This window comes from Centropristis striata, chromosome 10, assembly GCF_030273125.1.
Source record: "Centropristis striata isolate RG_2023a ecotype Rhode Island chromosome 10, C.striata_1.0, whole genome shotgun sequence".
Lineage (NCBI taxonomy): Eukaryota > Metazoa > Chordata > Actinopteri > Perciformes > Serranidae > Centropristis > Centropristis striata.
The window spans coordinates 29912722-29928295 of NC_081526.1; the positions used below are offsets into that span (position 1 = coordinate 29912722).

Sequence of the window (15574 nt, forward strand, 5' to 3'; positions counted from 1 at the left end):
CTGGGAAGATGTTTCTCTCTAACTTTATGCTATCACAGAAAAACAATACATTTTCACAAAGCATGTTGTGCCTATGTATTTCATGATCTTCAAACATGAGTACAAGAGTATGGTTATCACTTGACAAGTCCAGAGTCTTTCTGAGCGTATCACTCAGCTGCAATAAAACACTGAGCCTTGGATGTGATAGCCATCTTAATTGTGTAACGATGCAATAAGAACTAAACAAAATTGCTTCAAAGAGCCTGGAGATCAGTGGATAACATCAGTCTGTCCTTTTCACGCCACAATGAAGCTCCTATGGTGGGTTGCTTCTCTGTGTGCTTTGTGTCTGTGCGGCTGCTGGAGCAGTGAGGCGGACGGACAGGAGGACTTCATGCTTGTTGCAGGACCTCTGACAAAGCAGTCGCTGAGAAGTTCAGGCAGAGTGGAAAATGATGCATTTGACTGCAGTCAGCCCATCCCTCCAGGTTCTAGAGAGTACTTTGAGTACCTCCAGAGCAGAGGGGTGACTCACTTTAAGGTGCCGCTGTCCTGGACTCAGATCCTCCCTGCAGGCCTCCCCAGCCAGCCGCAGCAGGCTGTGGTGGCCTGCTACCAGACTTTGCTCAAACAGCTGCTGGAGGTGGGTCTTCAGCCTCTGGTGGTCCTTCATGGATCCACAGTGCCAGATGATCTGAGGTCAAGGTATGGAGGCTGGGAGAGCCAGGAGCTGGGAGAGATGTTTCAGCAGTATGCAGAGTTTGCCTTCCAGGAGTTTGGAGCGCTGGCAGAGTCCTGGGTGACACTGAGTGACTTGGATGATGTTTGGCAGCCTGCAGGTGCTCTGCAAAATATCCTCAAGCTTAACAAGAACATTTACCAGCTCTACCATCAACGGTTTCCTTATAAAGGTAAGTAACACGTCTTGCTACTTAATGATGACTCAAAGTTAGGCTTGATTGAAAAGCAGAGGAAGATCTGGCTAACCGGCTTAACAGCAGCCAAGAAAATGATAGCCCAACGATGGTGCCCACCGCACTCTCTTAGTATTCGGCAGTGGTTATCGCACTTTCTGGATGTGGTGATGTTGGAGCTCTCCACAGCAAGGATTAACCAAGCAAAACTCAAAACTATCAACCTGTGGAGAGCAACAGCAGCCCAGATTTCAGACATGGTGACCTCATCAACACCACAGGAACTAGCTAGATCCCCGGCAGACAGTGAGTAGGGAAGGTGTGGAGTTATTTAGGGACCGAGCACTAAAAGTGCGAGGACCCTATTGACATTGGTCCGTTTATTATTATTATTATAACGACAAATGAATCGCCTTTTTGAGGCCTTTATCATATTCAAAAACTCCCCAAACTTGGCACAAAATTCAATCGTGGCGAAAATTTACGTATTTCATTGCTTTCAGAAATGGGCGTGGCAAAATGACCTACTAGCGTCCCCTAGAATTCAGCCCCTATTATTATTATTTTTATTTTATTTTTAACTATTATTGGGTTGTTGTTTTTTTGTTGTTTTTTTGTTATGTTTTGTTTCGGAGACCGCAGGCGGGGTGGGTTGGTGGATTGGGATTTGTATGTTCAGTGTGTGTTGGGGGAACAGTGGGAGGGTAAGGGTGGGTTGTTGTCGGGGAGGAGGGTGGGAGAGCGGGTAAGTTTTGTTGTGCTATGTTCTTGTACACCATTTGAGTGTCATGCATGAAGTGTCATGCTTGCTGTTATTTCACATGTATCTGTTACTGAAAAGGTGTCAGTAAAAAGTTGATCGCAAAAAAAAAGGTAAGTAACACCAATAGAGATATGACTTAATGACTCATTTGTTACTACGTTTTAATAGTTAGACGAGAATAATTCTTGTCAGGCCTCATCATTTTAAAAAAAGGTTTATTCATGAAGTGATATATTGTCTTTTCTGAGTGTTTCGAGAAAATAACTTGATTACTTTTTGATGATCTGATAATCTTTGTGTCTATCTGAAACCCTTCACCTCATTCTTTATGGCACAGATGACATGTGTAGATTATCATGCCTGCCCCAATAATCAGCCCAGGTGAGATCAATAAAATAATAATGTGTACAGATGTGACCGACAGGCCTTTATCACATCACTGATTTTGACTGGTCTTAGCAGGAAAAACACAGGTGTTACTGATAACACCTGATCAGACTGAACATTAATTATGGTCTATTTTATAATCAAGTACTCCATTAAACCATGACAACCTTCACAACACCAGGACCTGGAGACTGAGGCAGCTAAATGGAATTCAGCCATTATTTATTTCATCATTCACAGCTTTGTAAAAAACATCCTGAGTGAAAAGGCTGTTGAAACTTTGTTAAAAACATAATTAATAAATGTGTAATTCATCAATAATTACACTTTCATTGCAAGTTTAACTGTTAACAAACCATAACTTGACTATTAATAATTTTACTAATCATTAGTAATGAAATTAGTTACGTTATTAACAGTTTATGTACTTTATTAAGTATTTGTCAATTATTACCAAATCATTTACAAAGCATTTATAAACATTATTTGCATTACATAATAAAGCTGCAGATGTTGATTAGAATACCTTCATAAATGGTGAATAAATACTTTGTAAAGAACCTTTAAACCAGGGGGCTGGAGGCAGTATCAAAATGACCAAAAGAAGACACAAAATTATTTTAAAAAGAAACAAAATGACAGAAAAAATACACAGATTTACCAAAAAAAGACACCTAATTATTAAAACAAGACACAAAATGACCCAAAAAAGACGAAATTAGCAAAAGAGACACAAAATGACAGAAAAAAACTAAATGATTTAAAAAAGAAACAAAATGACCAAAAAAAAAGACACAGAATTACAAAAAAAGACACAAAATTATTAAAAAAAGACACAAAATTACCAACAAAAAAAGTAATTAAAGGGACCTTCCACACACAACACGGCAAAGTGCCATTCATATAAAACTCACATTAAACTTTCATATCAAGGTGAGGGCCACAAAATATCGTCACAAGGGCTGCAATTGGCCCGCGGGCTGCAAGTTTAAGACCCATGCTTTAAACATTATTTAGATAGATGCTTATTAATTGTTAGCTAATTATTATAAGCATCACTTGCAACTTTATAATAGCCATCCTAGTAATGATAAATTATATATGGTTTTCAAAACAAATACTGACCATATACAATGTGGGAAAAAATGTGTAATGTTTATAGATGTTCAATGAATAATTTCTTAAAGGTTTACAAATCATTTGCTACTTATTAATGAATTCTTATTATAGCATTGAAAATGTTTTAATTTGTGCAGCATTAACTAAAGTATAATTCATTATCACTTTACCATATATTAAAGATGGTAATGATAAAGTGTTACCTTCAAATTATGCTTAGCTGAAACAAACTGTTTGTCACATTCCTCAGCTGCTGGAAATGTAATCTGTGTGTGCAAAATGTAAAATATGTGTGTTTGTTAGGTTACATTGTGTGCCCTCATGCTTCCATCCTCACAGGGAGACGTCTGTCGATCGGACTGAGAGCTGGAGATGCTGCAGTTCTTCCCAAGATCAAAGGTTCAACTACAGTAAGCAGCAGCTTCTGTTCTCTCATGTATATGTGTCTTTGAATCTTTCTTTTTCAAATACAATGCAAGTGCTATGAGCTCCAAATAAAAACTGTTTTCTAGAATTATACCTAATAAAAGAATAAATTGAAACAAACAAAGTAAGTAGTAAGTAAGTAAGTAAACTTTATTTATATAGCACCTTTCACAGACAGAAGCCACAAAGTGCTTCACATAGAAATCATACACAACATAAAATAACATAAAAATGTACATACAAGTTTTAAAAGACCAAAACAACAGCAAAAAAAAGACACAGAATTACCCAAAAAGACACAAAATTATTTTTTTAAAAGACCAAAACAACAGCAAAAAAAGACACAGAATTACCCAAAAAGACACAAAATTATTTTTTTTAAAAGACACAAAATGACCTAAAAAGACACAGAATTACAAAAAAAGACACAAAATTATTTTTAAACATTTAAACATCATAACATAAAAATGTACATACAAGTTTTAAAAGACCAAAACAACAGCAATTTAAACAACCAGCAGTCCCAAAACAATTAATCAAAAGCCTGAACAAATAAAAAAAAAAAAGCAATACACTTTAGTTTTAGATACAATGTATTCCTTCATGTAAAGATTGAACCACATCTCCCTGCACAGAGGTGGACTGTAACTAAGTACATTTACTTAAGCACTGTACGAAGGTACAATTCTGAGGTACTTGTACTTTACTTGAGTATTTTCATTTTATGTAACTTTTTACTTCTACTTCACTACATTTAGTTAAATATTGAACTTTTTACTCCACTACATTTAGCTGCTGGCTTTAGTTACTTTTCAGGTCAAGATTTAACCCAAAAAAGATGAAAGTAAAGTGACATTTTTTCAAATAAAACCTTATAAGTTTATTAAGTAGTTAAAAACGAGCCCCACACAAAATTAAAACACTGCTTACATAAATGCATCAATAATAATAATCCAATAATATATTTGGAATATATAATAAGATCTGAGTGGATCCATTATGCATACCAAGTACTTTTACTTTTGATACTTTAAGTACATTTTGATGATGATGAAAGTGCTTTACAAAAGCCATGTATTAGTACTTTTACTTAAGTAAGAGATCTGAATACTTTTTCCACCACTGTCCTTGCAAAACTAAAACTGTATATAGACAATGTAATCTAGTGTTTTAGTCATGTGTGTCTGTTTTTGACCTCTGTACAGCTTTCCTTGTACAGATGTCCATCATGTGTAAGTGATGGTATTATCTTGGCTAGTAATGCATTATTTTCTATATTTGTTGTCACCAAAGTGTATTGTCAGCCTTTTTCAAATGTTTTATACTTCTTCTTATCTTAACTCTTTGACAATGAGTGCTCAAACATTCTGTGTCAGCAATTTGTTTCCCCTGCCCGAAGGTGCCCTATTACACATATTCATCACAAAACAACAGAAACCTTTGGATGACATAAGTATACACCTATTTTTCAAGAAGGCCCAGGTGTGCATAAAGTGGATCACAATGTGCTTTAACCAACTGTATGCCTTATGTTATGGTGTATCAATATAGGCCCGATGGCAATAAAATTTGATGCAATTTCTTAATAAATAGTAGTGTTGGGACGATGAAGCCTCGTGAAGCATTTCCTTTATTTTTTGACCCCACTAGATGGCAGTCTTGGCTTTAAAAAAAAGGCTTCAGCAATGGTGTGTGTGTGTTTTTATCCCTTTGTTGAACAAAGAGCTCCATCTTTCGGGCTCTGCAAATAAAGCAAATGCTTCACGAGACTTCATTGTCCCAACACTTATGAATAGACATGAGTGTTATGAAATATCATGCTGTATCTATTATTCTCCACAGATGGATTTTGTGTCAGTGCGCATTGAATATAACTGTGCCTCTGCATCAAACTTTGCAAAGCAGCTGAGCAGCTTACAGGTACAGTAAACATTAAAGGATTATTTTCATGTTGTATTTCAGTTTTTGTATCAGACAACAAGCATGCATGTTGTGTTGCAGATGTCCAGTGGGGACTTGCCTATTATGATCTACGAGATGACTGTTCGTGGTTGTCCCTACAGTCAACACCAGCCACTTGGCGATTTCATACAAGGTACGTGTCATTACAGCTGACTTGATATTTGTCTTTAATCCAGTTTTCAACATATATGGTCGCCCATAAAGTTAGGATTATTTTTTTTCAGATACAATTCTCTGTTAATTGCGGTTTCATTTTCATTGTGATATGTTTGGAAGAGATTGATTAATAAAGTGTTGAGAAGATATACACTTTATCTGTCAAGAATAAATCATATTGTCGCAATTATTTCATAGAAAGAGGTAAAAAATATTTTATTCCAACTTTATAAGCAACTGTGTATAATATTAATATATAATATAATAATTAATATTTATTTTAATTAATGATTCATATATATATATATATATATATATATATATATATATATATATATATATATATATATATATATATATATATATATATATATATATTATATATATATATATATATATATATATATATATATATATATATACACACATATATATAATTAATACCAAGAAAGTGTGAAACAGAAAAAGTATTTTTTTTTGTGTGTTTTTAGTTTGAAATAAATAGTACCTCATTAGTATGGATTTACATGACTAAAGGGCCCAATCTCTTGTTGTCACATTATAAAACATCTCTTTAAACCAACATGGTCTCTCTTTAATTAACCTCCCTATCATTTACTCACTAAACTACTATCACTTTATGCTCCGTGAACCACTCTAGAATGCAGTAACAACACAAAATGCAAACATGAAATTGAGTTTGCTCTTCTTTTTTAAATGCATAAATACTCCCCTGGTTCTTCTGTCATTGAGTACTGTGTGCAGCTGTTAAAATAAACTCTAGCTAGAGGAAGGGCTTTGTGCATTAAGTTGAAAATGTGTTGTACATTTCCAACATGATCTGAACCAACCCTCTGTGTGTCTACTGACTAAACTGATCAAGGCTAGCCTGTTGTAAATTGCAATATCATAAACTTTTACGGTGCAATAATCATCGAAGTGTTATCGAGTGTTATCATATGGCAGTGATCAGTGTAAATTCTTCTAGTTATGGTCCAGTAAAGTTTTACAAGGAAAATCATGTGCATGGTGGAGCACAGCTGTGGGACTTGCCTTGCTATTAATAAATGAATCCATAAAACAACAAGCTGTGTTTTCCAGACAATATGAATTGTTTGAACAGTCATTTTCACTGAACTGTGGCAAGAACATTTCAAAAGCTGAGCAGTTAGATGAATGATGTATAGTTTAAAGTGAATGCCTATAGAAGTATTAAGTATTTGTTGTACCAAATGACAAAACAACAGTTCTTGACTCTGCTAGCAGAATGCCTCTGAAATGTCTTGACAATTATTGCTTAGATTGGAATGACATTTTGAATAAGAATTCACAGTACCCACTGATGATCCATTGACTTTCTATCTACCGGTTGACATTTGTGATTTTGAGGGAACTATCTCAGCAGATTGGCAGGGCATTTAGTACAAACATTCATTACTAACATGCTAAGTTAATGGTAAACATGCTCACCATACCTGCTCAGCATCATCATGTTAGGATTATCATTTTGAGCATCTTGAGCATAAATCACTTTTGTATTATAGTAGGGCCAAACATAGCCACTGGCATGGCTGTAGACTCTAGTCTTATTATACAATAAAATGGAATATAAACTGTTATTAACCTTACTTTGCACTCTTCCCAGCCTTATTAAACAACAATAACTTGAATATTGTTGGATGTGACATGATGGACATGTTGGAGAAGCTGGACATAGAGGACATCCCAAACAGGTAACTTTTATCTTTGTGAAATGTACAATTTCATATCTTCTGGCACATTTTGTTTCTTGTATGTTTACACTTTTTATGTTATTCTCTTTTCCAACAGTCATGGGAATTCAGACTACAATGCAATTAAAGCTTTTGTAAACAGTTATCAGAATGTGTGGAATAAGTTTGAGGCACAAACAACAACAGAACGCGATCTTTTCCTTAATAAATCATTCCCCTTTGGGTTCCAATGGGCCACCTCCAGTGAGTCCTTCAAGGTTGAGGGAGGCTGGGCGGAAGATGGAAAGGGAGAGACCATTTGGGACCGTTTTGGTCATGATGGCCTAGCCTTTGATAATCAGACAGCTGATCTGGCTTGTGAAAGTTACCACAAGGTGGATTATGATGTGTACCTCCTGAGAGGGCTTCATGTCAACACCTACCAGTTTTCTATCTCCTGGGCACGTATTTTCCCCTCGGGTCATCGGGGCAGCCAATCAGTGAAAGGGGTTCTTCACTATGACAAGCTGATCAATGCTCTCATTGAGTCTGGCATACAACCTGTGGTCACTCTCTACCACTGGGATCTGCCCCAGACACTCCAAGATAACGGTGGATGGACCAACCCTTCCATTGTTGAAGCCTTCAAGGACTATGCAGACTTCTGCTTCTCCAGGTTTGGAGACAGGGTCAAGACCTGGAACACGTTTAGTAGCCCCTGGGTGGTCAGCCATGCTGGGTATGGCACTGGTGAGCACCCCCCTGGAGTAAAAGACTATGTGGTTGCCTCCTATCAGGTAAGAGCTTTAGTCTTACTGTAATACATTGTAATACATGATTCTTATACATTTATCTGCTTTTTCTTTTATCTTTGTAGGCCACTCACAATATGCTGACGTCCCATGCTGAGGCCTGGCATGTCTACGATGACAAGTTCAGAAAGACACAAGGCGGTAAAGTGGGCATTGCATTGAATTCTGACTGGGCTGAGCCCATGGACCCCTCCAGACCTGAAGACATAGCAGCTGCAGATCGATACCTGCAGTTCATGCTGGGCTGGTTTGCACATCCCATCTTTGTAAATGGAGATTATCCTGCAACACTCAAGACTCAGATAGAACAGAAAACAAACAAGTGTCCTCTCCCTGCGCCTGCAAAGCTTCCAGTTTTCACTGCTGAAGAGAGCCAGAGGATACGTGGAACAGCTGACTTTCTGGGATTAAACCACTATACCTCCAGGCTGGTCATCTTCAGTGATGGTGGCTGCACCCCTGGTCCTGAGGGGGTGGGTGACTTCCTGGCACACGTGGACCCTTCATGGTCCTCTACAGCTTCTGACTGGATCTATTCTACACCTTGGGGCCTCCGAAGGCTTCTAAACTACATTTCCACAGAATACTTGAATGTTACCAAAGTGCCGATCCACATAACTGGCAATGGTATGCCTACTGAGTACAGCGGGGACACTCTCAATGACACCAGTAGAATTGAGTACATGAAGAGTTACATCAATGAGGCACTGAAAGGTTAGTGTCTGGGGTTCTCGGATAGGAAACCACCTTTCACTCAGTGTTAAAATAATGTAGGTTTTAATGTGTTGTTGTGTTGTGTGTCTGTTTTGTAGCAATACTTTTAGATGGTGTGGATGTGCAACGATTTACAGTGCAGTCGCTTATGGATGGATTTGAAGGTCCAGAAGGCTACAACCAAAGATTTGGTCTTCACCATGTCAACTTTGAAGATGCAGACAGACCAAGAACCCCAAAGCAATCTGCATATTTCTACTCTGAAGTTATAATGCAAAATGGATTCGGTTCACACAAAGGGGATGTTTTCAAAGGGGTAGAGATGCAACTTACTCGTCGTCCAACTGTTTTACCACCCTCAGAGTTTCCGTCTAAATCAAAGGTTGTCTGGGAGAAATTCTCACACCAATCGAAATTCCAGAGAAAGCTCTACCACTACGGCACTTTCCCACAAGGCTTCAGTTGGGGAGTATCATCTTCAGCTTACCAAATTGAAGGTGGCTGGGACGCTGATGGGAAGGGGCCCAGCGTCTGGGATACATTCACCCACAGACCTGGCAGCATTCCTGCTAATCCCAATGGAGATGTGGCCTGTGACAGCTACCACAGACTTGAAGAAGACTTCTACATGCTGAGAGCTCTGAGGGTGAAGTCGTACCGGTTCTCTTTGTCCTGGTCCAGGATCTTTCCTGATGGTCAGCGTACATCCCTGAACCAGAAAGGAGTTGACTACTACAATAAACTCATTGATGGCCTCATTGCACATAACATCATCCCAATGGTGACACTCTACCACTGGGACCTTCCTCAAGCTTTGCAAACACTTGGTGGCTGGGACAATGCAGACATGATTGACATTTTTAATGACTTTTGTAGCTTCTGTTTTGCCACCTTTGGAGACAGAGTGAAGTTTTGGATGACCTTCAACCAGCCTTATACAATTGCATGGTCAGGATATGGACTTGGAGCGATCCCCCCAAATGTTAGGAATCCAGGAATCGCACCATACAGAGTTGCACACAACCTTATAAAAGCACACGCCAAGGCTTACCACACATATGATGATAAGTATCGCAAATCCCAAGGTGGCCTTGTATCTATTGCCCTGAATGCTGATTGGATTGAACCCAAAGATGTTAATGTCCCTCGTGAAGTGATGGCTGCTGACCGCGCTCTGCAGTTCAAACTGGGTTGGTTTGCACACCCCATTTTCAAGAATGGTGACTATCCTGATGCAATGAAGTGGCAAGTTGGTAACAAAAGTGAACTCCAAGGTCTTTCGGAGACAAGACTACCTTTGTTCACTGAAGAAGAAAAGAACTTCATTAAGGGAACTGCTGACATGTTCTGTGTAAATCATTACACTACAAAGATAGTCAGCCATATTACCGCTAGGCTTAGCCCACGGTCATTTATACACGACCAGGACTTGTCAGAAGAAGAGGAAGGGGATTCACCAAATACTGGCATAGATAACCAGAGAGCTGTAGCATGGGGCCTGAGAAGACTCCTCAACTGGATCAAAGAGGAGTATGGAGATCCAGAAATCTACATCACTGAGAATGGAGTAGCTACAACATCAGAGACAACTTGGGATGACTCTGCCAGAGTTTTTTATTTCAAGACTTATGTTGATGAGGCTCTGAAAGGTACATTTGTTACAATAAATATTAATGATTTTCATGACTGTAGATTTTAGTCTTGATCATTTATATTTGTCTGTATGTTTTAATAGCGTATGACAGTGATGGTGTGAGGGTGAAAGGATACACAGCAGCATCTCTCATGGATTCCTTTGAGTGGCTCCATGGGTACGAAGTAGGATTTGGGCTTCACCATGTGGACTTCACCAACCCGAACCGGCCGAGGACACCCAAGTATTCAGCTCATTTTTACTACCAAGTCATGAAGGACAATGGTTTCCCTACACCAGATGATGAGATACAAATTCATGGGCATTTCCGCAAAGATTTTATTTGGAGTACTGCTACGGCATCATACCAGGTAACTGTTTCGAGAATGCCCCTTTATTGATGCTGGATCGGGGTATTGCACAAATATTCCCCCTTCTGTTTTGTCTGTTTAAATCTCTGTTTTACATTTACCTTCTCCAGATTGAAGGGGGATGGAGAGCAGATGGAAAGGGTCTCAGCATCTGGGACAAGTTTGCTCACACGCCTCTCCGAGTGTTTAATGATGACAACGGCGACATAGCCTGTGACAGTTATAACAAAGTAGATGAGGATGTTGCTATTCTGAAGCAACTTAAAGTGACCCATTATCGTTTCTCCATATCCTGGCCAAGGGTGCTTCCTAAAGGCACCAGAGATCAGATCAATGAGGCTGGACTCAACTACTACCACAGACTGGTGGATGCACTCCTTGCTGCAAACATTCAACCTCATGTATGTGTAGTTCTTGCCAGGTTCTGGAAAATTATTGCAATGCATAGTTGGTTAATTTAGTAAATCTTTAACTGCTTTTTACCAGATCACACTCTACCACTGGGACCTTCCACAAGCTCTTCAGGATATTGGTGGCTGGGAGAATGACACTATTGTTGACAAATTCAGGGATTATGCTGATCTCATCTTTACTCGTCTTGGTGAGAAAGTGAAATTTTGGATCACCATCAATGAGCCATATAATATAGCCAATATTGGCCATGGCTATGGAGCAGCTGCCCCAGGTATGCTCCTTATCTCACCCTCCACATTAATGTATGCTCACTTGTTTGGTTTGAAAAAAAAACTCTAGCACTGTTGCCACCAAAGGTTGGAAAATTTTTGTTGACCAACTGGCCGACCAACTGACTGACAGAGAAAGCTATAAGGCTGCTGGTTGCGGCTAAAAACTGAAATTTTAATAAAGCAATATTGCGGTTCATGGAGTTTGTTGAAATCTCATCGTGAAATACGACAATGCCAAAAAGCATATTCCTCAACAAACTAGCAAATGCATCTACTACTTCTTGTGTGTGTCCAGGGATCAGTTTCCGACCAGGTACAGCACCCTACATTGTGGGTCACAACCTGCTTAAAGCTCACGCTGAGGCATGGCATCTCTATGATGGCACGTACCGGGCCAAACAGAAAGGAATCATCTCCATTACCATCAACTCTGACTGGTCAGAACCCAGAAATCCCTATAAGCAGGAAGACATCGATGCTGCAAGACGTGTGGTGCAGGTACTTAAATACCATTTGCAGAATCTCCTTCTATGCTCATTCCTTTCACATCATACAATAGAGATTCAAGGCAATAGTTACAGTTATTATCTCGAATGACTGCTGTGTGTCTCCTTGTGCAGTTCTACATTGGCTGGTTTGCCCATCCCGTATTTAACGGAGACTACAGCAACATGATGAAGACAATCATTCGAGAGCGAAGTTTAGCTGCTGGCCTCACTAAATCTCGGTATTGTAAAAAACAACATCAAATCCTGAAAGAGAAAATTGTTTTACATTTATCGGATCAATTAACTTAGTTCAACCCAATCTCTCCAGGCTGCCTGAGTTCACTCCTGAGGAGATTAAGAGGATTAATGGTACGCATGATTATTTTGGGTTCAACCATTACACCACTGTCCTGGCATTCCCTGTGGACTATGGAAACCTTCAGCACTATGATGCCGATAGGTAAGTAAATAACACACCTACAGAAACCAAGGGGGAGAAGCAAGTCATACATGATCACATGGCGATGAGCTGAAAATGGTGCATATTCATTTTTGTGAAATAAACAAATTTCACTATATTTTCTCGTCAGGGGTGCAGGAACTATTGCTGATCGTACCTTTCTGGATTCAGGCTCGTCCTGGCTGAAGGTCTCACCATTTGGATTCCGTAGGATATTAAACTTCATTAAAGAGGAGTATGGAAATCCACCTATTATTATCACAGAAAATGGCATTTCAGAGCGGGGGCCCATTGACTTAAATGATAGTCATAGGAGCTACTACTATGAAAACTACATCAACCAGGTGCTGAAAGGTATCAAACCACAACTTCCATTTCTAATAGAGACCACTGACAATACCTCATGGTTCATAGTAATCCTGATGTTTAACAGAATATTTTTTTGTGTTCAAACCAAAATACTTCATTTATAGTACACAAAACACACATTAAGCATGCATTTGTTTCCTAAAGGTGTTTATTTTCTTCCCCCAGCTTACGTGCTAGATAAGGTGGATATCCGTGGTTACACAGCATGGTCACTGATGGACAACCTCGAGTGGGCTACTGGCTTTTCAGAGAGATTTGGCCTTTTCTACGTCAATCACTCAGACCCTAAATTGCCTCGAGTGGCCAAGAAGTCTGTTACCGTCTACTCCACCATCATCAACTGTAACGGATTCCCTGACCCAGCCCTGGGACCCCATGAGTGTTTGAACACCAAGCCCGTTCGTAAGTTGATGCTATTGATGATATTTATTCTGACTGGTGAACTTGATGAACTCACAACTCATACAGTAGGAACGTAAATGCTCATATTAATTAATCTGTAAGTAACATACAGTGTAAAGTGCCTAAAATGTTGGCTATTATGATATCGACTCATAGTAACTATTGAGCCCATGCTGCAGTAACACCACTTTTTGTCAAGGCCTTGCCAAGGTTTATGTCCCCAAAAATTTCTAATCTTGACTATAGTGAGTTGTACACAGTATGTTACATTGTTCGACTGAATAGAGAGATGTTTGTGCACTACTCTTTCATTGGTCAACTTAGCACAAGTGAGGCATCAGAATTTCTAAATGAGGGAGAAAAAATGTGCTTTAATTTATAGCAGAGTCATTTTACATATAAAAATGTCTGGAGGGATACTTTAAGTAACTGAGCATGAGCCAGTTAGCTCAGATTAGCTAAAAGATTTAAAGTGGGTGCAAACAGCTAGCCTGGCTCTGTCCTAGGCTAGAAAAAAAATGTACCAACCACAACTTTTAAAGATTACTAATTAAAACATGTATCTTGATTTTGTACAAATTCTATTAAAAACTGTTGTAAGTGTGTTAAATAAGAGCCTTTTAGTGAGTTTAGTTGCCCTGGTCAGTGACCTTGGTGCCGTTAAACTAGAGCTAGGCTAAGTGCTTCATCATGCTCTCAGTCTCTATGCTAAGCTACAGCTAGCCACCTGCTTACTCAAGCTATATACAGTATATTTAAAGGATAGGCACCAGTTGGCTATTGATCTTCATCTAACTCAAAAAATAAAAATGTCTTTCACAGAATACCCTTTTAGTGATAGTAGAACCTTAGCGTCTGTGCTGAAATGGATTTTCTCTAAGATGTGAATAATGAATATGATTAAGATCAACAGTTCCTATGACTAATATGATAACATCTGTGTCTTGTTCTACAGCAACAATTGTGCCAGTCACACCTGTTCCCTCTGACAACACTGTGAGCTTCCTGGGTATGAAGCTGTCTATCGGTGATGCTGAGACCGGATTTACCGCCACGTTTGCTCTGCTGATTGTTGCAGTGTTTGGAGTTATATTTTCATCATTTTGCTTCTTTAAGGCAAAAAAAGATTCCAAGAAAAAACAGGATGATGAAAGTTTAGAAATGTAGTATAAATACTAATTGCAAATGTGCAGAGCTGTGAATTGTCTGAGCTGCATATTCATATAAACGCCATTTTTGAAATTTTCATGCATGTTGATATAATTCTGGTTTGAATGTTTATATGCTTTGTAGGCTATACAAATCTGAATTCTTGTCTTAAGAACATGATCATTTTTCATTCATCCAAAAACATCTCTAATATGTTACTGCTGTTCTCAAGTATCAGTTTATGATTTAAAAAAAGTACAATTTGCTCAAAATTCATGTTATTTCCCACTAAAACATATATGTAGCTGTATCATGCAACACTGAATCCCACAAGGTCTGCCCTTTACTTGTAAAGGCACTCCTTAAATTAAATAAATGAAAATACATTAATTCATGAATGAAAAACAGAATCATGATTTATGGATGCATGTTTATCTACTATAGCCTAATGTGAATATATTTCATGATTTGTTTTATAAAGCCAAGTAGTGTAAGCTAACATACCATTATGTATATGATGGACATAATTTGCACTTGCATGAAACAACAGGTTGCCTGGGACTTGTGGAATACTTAACTTCACTGTGTCCTCACAAGCTGCAGTTACATTGTAAAACTGCCCCTGTGGTTTAGCATTAACACTGTAAGTACCTAAGTAAAGTAAGTAAAATCTATATTTGTATAGCGCTTTACACAGATAATCAAAGTGCTTCAGTTTTATAAAAACTGCAGGTAGAACAAACAGCATAAATGTAGACTGTAGAGATCAGATTATTCCACTAGGGGCCACTGTAGGTTCATGTTCATCCTGCTGCAAGAAAAACTATATTGTCCAACCAATGTAAAAGTGTGGCATTACATTGCAAACTTGCTCAATTTTAAACTGCTCAAAACTAGGTCTTTGGATTCTCTTGAGTAACTGGGTCATGATTTGTGGAAAGAGACAATCCAGATTGACAAATAGCACAACAGGTAACAAGAAAAACATCTTTTTTGAGTTTTGGTTGAACTGTCCGTTTAAAGGGTTTTTCTTAAAATGAATGTTTCCATCACTGGCTTGCTTTGCTCA

General features: G+C 38.5%; 1 protein-coding gene across 1 annotated transcript; it reads left to right on the forward strand.

The window, feature by feature from the left end:
- Positions 1-289: 289 nt before the first annotated feature.
- Positions 290-14523, forward strand: LOC131978626 (lactase/phlorizin hydrolase-like). Its single transcript, XM_059342336.1, has 17 exons — positions 290-893; positions 3505-3575; positions 5434-5511; positions 5593-5686; positions 7355-7442; positions 7540-8218; positions 8299-8947; positions 9046-10596; positions 10683-10951; positions 11062-11352; positions 11438-11636; positions 11933-12135; positions 12258-12364; positions 12454-12585; positions 12716-12939; positions 13120-13356; positions 14312-14523. Exons 1-17 carry the CDS (start codon positions 290-292, stop codon positions 14521-14523), a joined length of 5688 nt encoding a protein of 1895 aa, XP_059198319.1.
- The last annotated feature ends 1051 nt before the right edge of the window (positions 14524-15574 follow it).

Excerpts from the sequence above, each read along its gene's own strand:
- LOC131978626 (XM_059342336.1), top strand. The coding sequence starts at position 290 with ATGAAGCTCCTATGGTGGGTTGCTTCTCTGTGTGCTTTGTGTCTGTGC. Across the intron at positions 8,219-8,298 it reads ATGTGGTTGCCTCCTATCAG|GCCACTCACAATATGCTGAC; the intron begins GTAAGAGCTTTA and ends TTATCTTTGTAG. Across the intron at positions 12,940-13,119 it reads CATCAACCAGGTGCTGAAAG|CTTACGTGCTAGATAAGGTG; the intron begins GTATCAAACCAC and ends TTCTTCCCCCAG.